At 40.8% G+C, this 3,453-nt stretch overlaps 1 protein-coding gene across 1 annotated transcript; it reads left to right on the top strand.

Annotated features, from left to right (window-relative positions):
- Window positions 1–1,104: 1,104 nt before the first annotated feature.
- Window positions 1,105–3,091, top strand: LOC117461413 (uncharacterized). Its single transcript, XM_034103263.1, has 3 exons — window positions 1,105–1,233; window positions 1,327–1,385; window positions 2,115–3,091. The coding sequence occupies exons 1-3, from the start codon at window positions 1,205–1,207 to the stop codon at window positions 2,825–2,827; spliced, it is 801 nt and encodes a 266-aa protein (XP_033959154.1). The 5' UTR covers window positions 1,105–1,204; the 3' UTR covers window positions 2,828–3,091.
- The last annotated feature ends 362 nt before the right edge of the window (window positions 3,092–3,453 follow it).

The following is a 3,453-nucleotide window of genomic DNA, read 5'->3' as shown; positions in this document are numbered from 1 at the left end:
CTGTCAACTCTCTGTAATACTAATCCTGCTAATCTGTGCTGCTGCTGTACAGAGCAAACACCTTTTTCCTTCAGTTTATAATTGTAGCTCCATGTTGGCAGGTAATGTAATCGATGTTTGTCCTTACACTGTGTAACTTGGGTTAACATCGACTAGCGAGCCTTGTTGGTGGCACTTTTTGGCAGGGGGACACTGTGACACTGTGGGAAAATAACATGAGCCCCTTTGCCATGCAGGCATCCACATCCTTGGTTTCACATCACCTGCAATTTAGATTCCATTACTTGCTGTGCCACACTTCCAATAAAGCTTGGGCCTAATTACCAAAGTATGGGTTCAGGGTAAAGGTGAATGTGCAATTACAGAATTAAAACAAGCCCCCGTTTAGCTTGTCAGTCCTGACAGAAATAATTTGAGTGAATTATGAAATGCTTCCACTGCTCTCAGCTTCATTGTCGTCTCATGAAAAAACCAAATCCAATCTCTACTGCTCCTTTCTCTTCAAAAGTAAAGCAACTAATTGTGCTTTCCTATAATTACTTTTGAACTGTACGTGTTGGTGATAAACAAAAGAAAATAAACACCCCCTGTAACTGCTGTACCTGTGCTGCCTAATGCTTTCTGTGTTCCTTGAACCGTTTAATAAAAGAGGTCGAAATTAATGAGATCATTTTAATTTCGGTGTGGTGGTTATGGTATTCATGCGGAAATTGTATATCATTATCAGGGTTTTAGGTCTAGTGAATTAGAAGCTATAATTAGCTGCTCAGGTAAACTAAAGTTGTGATGTTGCCAATTATGCTAGGATTGCAAAATAGATAACATTCAAATGACACCAAATGATAATACACTTTTTTTTTTTTGCTTTCTTAAAGGGACATTGCACTGAAACTGAAATGTCTCTTAAATCTGCTGCCATGTTTTAAATGTGTGCTTTACTAAAATGTAAAAACCTATATGTTTTTTTTTCAAAAAATCCTGCTACAAGCAAGCATTTTAAAAAATTGCCTGGAATGACGCAATTTGCCAGTGGCTGACCAGATTCACTGATTGAAGTTGTGTCTCTATGGCAACCAGCTGTCTGTAATTAGCAAATCAAGCCAGAGTGAGGTTGGAGCATCAGAGTGGCTGCAGATAAGTCAAGAGTGACAAGTGTTTGCAGTAATTGCATTGCTGTGAAGTTAATGCTGACATAACTGCAGGGATGTGTGTTCTACTGTTGCTTTTCCTCAGGTATTGTAAAACTGAATGTTTCCCGTGTTGAAAGAGAAACAATCATAGCTGTTCAGTGCTGTGTGTCTTACACTGATTTCTGTTTCTCTGCAGCTCCATTGTGCTTCACTCTGTGTCAGCTGGAGGTGTGTATTGTGCTAAAACAGCCAGAGGTATGTAGTAAGCTTTGATTGATGTTTGTACTTTTTTTAAAATCACCCATTAGTGGGTATTTTTGATATTTCATAACAAATCGCTCACAGAGAATAAAAATCACTTTGTTAATATGTCTGTGGATGTCATGCGAGCAAAACATGGTGAAAACCGTCTGTCTAAATTAAAAATCTGGATGGAAATGTTCGGATTTCCAAAGGGAGGTTCTGTGAGTAAATTAAAAATCAAGAACCTAAAGAATAAATTACAAGAACATGAAGATGGAATGAACGGTAAAAATAAAGAAGGCTTTCAATGCTCTGTGAGATGTACAGTGTCTAAATTATTTAAAGTTAAACGTAATTAAACTCCATGACATTTATGAGAGGGACTGCTCGAAAGTAGGATATTTGGGATATCCGTCGTAGCCAGGGTTTACGATCAGTTTTTGGATGATTTGTACAGAGGAACAAGTATCACAGCACCGACGGGTGAAAAATAGTGTTTTGGTAACACGGGGTGTTCAGGTAACACTTAAAGACTTTGTTATGGAACGCAAAGCAGACTGATTTTAAATGCCATTTTCTTAATGTCTTTCATTTTTTGTTTTTGTTTTAATGTTTCTTTTATTATCTTTTACTGTTTTTAAATGCCTTTTGTCTGAATGTCTTTCATTTTTGTAAAGCACCTTGAATTGCCTGGTGCTGAAAGGTGCTATATAAATAAACTTGCCTTGCCTTGTGTTGCAGCACGTGCAGCTGCTCTGGGTTTGGATTATCCTGGAGTCCATGGAGGGCCTGATCTCTATAGACCACCTCACCATGGGATGCACCACAGCATGATGGCGCCCAGACCTCAACCTGAGAATAACAATGATCCTGGATGGGGTGCGACTGAACCTAACATGGCCTCGAACGAAGGTCACCCCAGGAGTCTGCATGGAGCTTACAGGCCGGTTCAAGCTGAATACACCACGGACCAAGTGCTCGGCCTTCCTAGAGAACGGTCACTTTTTCACCGCAAGTCAAATTTTAAGCAGGTCAAGCATGTTGCCCCTCCATCTCTGGCTGAAGCCCCAGGCCAACCTGACCTTGTGAACAGGGACCCCCGAGGTCGTAACAAGCCACTCTCACATGTCTACAATAAGTACAACCTTCTGGTTGACGAGTCCGTCCCAAATAGACATGGCATGTCCCAAAGCAGGGGTCATGGCGCTCACCAGAGGCGTTTCACTGGATATGGCCTGAGAAGAGAAGTTCCTGTCCTCAGTTCATACGGCATCATGAACAGCGGCCACATCAGAGCGACAACTAGCTCAAAACCTGCTGTTGACAGACGGAAATGGATCAGGTTTCCTGGCCTTCTTCCTCAGCCCCTGCACCAACGCCTGAATGTCAAACAGTATTTTCAAGGTAACCCTGTCCGGAGACATCTGACGGAAAGCAAAATCAGGCCGAATTAGCTGGTGAGCTAAAGGGTCTGACACATAGCTTGGCTGTCTTGTCAAATATTGTGTATGTGAGGAGTTCTTAAAGTTAACAGGCAAGCATTTTTTTAAGGGAAAAACAATGTGATTGCAGAATCTATTTTTCTGGCTTCCTCTAACCTTTACTGAAAGATGAAATGTCCTACCTATCTGAATACAAGCTCCTGCATTGTTGCTTCCTCACCTGTAGCTCTAAAACACGTCACATCTTGTATTGTCTCTCGATTATTAAATTACAAATGGCTATAATTCTCATTGCCTCTCTTTCTCTTCTGCCCTGCTCATCATAAATTCCTCACTCAGGTCTGGATGTTACCAGAGTGCCATCTGTTGGCTCTAATGGGTACATCTCCTTTTGGCTCACATTGTTGAACACAGGTGCTGCTTAACAGAAGGTTAGCTTTTTACAAATCCCCTTATCTGTTTACAATCTGTTGTTTGCAAGTACTACTAGTGGGTATGCTAATTTCTCCAAATAACCTTGGTCTTTAAATGAGGCCATGTTTCACTAGTGTTCTGCCATTTCCAATAGAGACAATGGGGTTTTAAATGCAGCCTTATATTTAGAATTTAGGAAAGCGTCACCAAGTATTTAATATTTG

This window comes from Pseudochaenichthys georgianus, chromosome 16 (genome assembly GCF_902827115.2).
Source record: "Pseudochaenichthys georgianus chromosome 16, fPseGeo1.2, whole genome shotgun sequence".
NCBI classification, from domain to species: domain Eukaryota; kingdom Metazoa; phylum Chordata; class Actinopteri; order Perciformes; family Channichthyidae; genus Pseudochaenichthys; species Pseudochaenichthys georgianus.
Note: the sequence above shows the minus strand (reverse complement) of the source record. Positions and strands in the feature narration are given on the sequence as shown.

Bases quoted from the DNA above. Each gene is read 5' to 3' on its own strand.
- LOC117461413 (XM_034103263.1), top strand. From the start codon at position 1,205: ATGTGTGTTCTACTGTTGCTTTTCCTCAG. The intron at 1,234-1,326 runs GTATTGTAAAAC...GTTTCTCTGCAG, and splicing joins CTACTGTTGCTTTTCCTCAG to CTCCATTGTGCTTCACTCTG. The intron at 1,386-2,114 runs GTATGTAGTAAG...CTTGTGTTGCAG, and splicing joins TTGTGCTAAAACAGCCAGAG to CACGTGCAGCTGCTCTGGGT.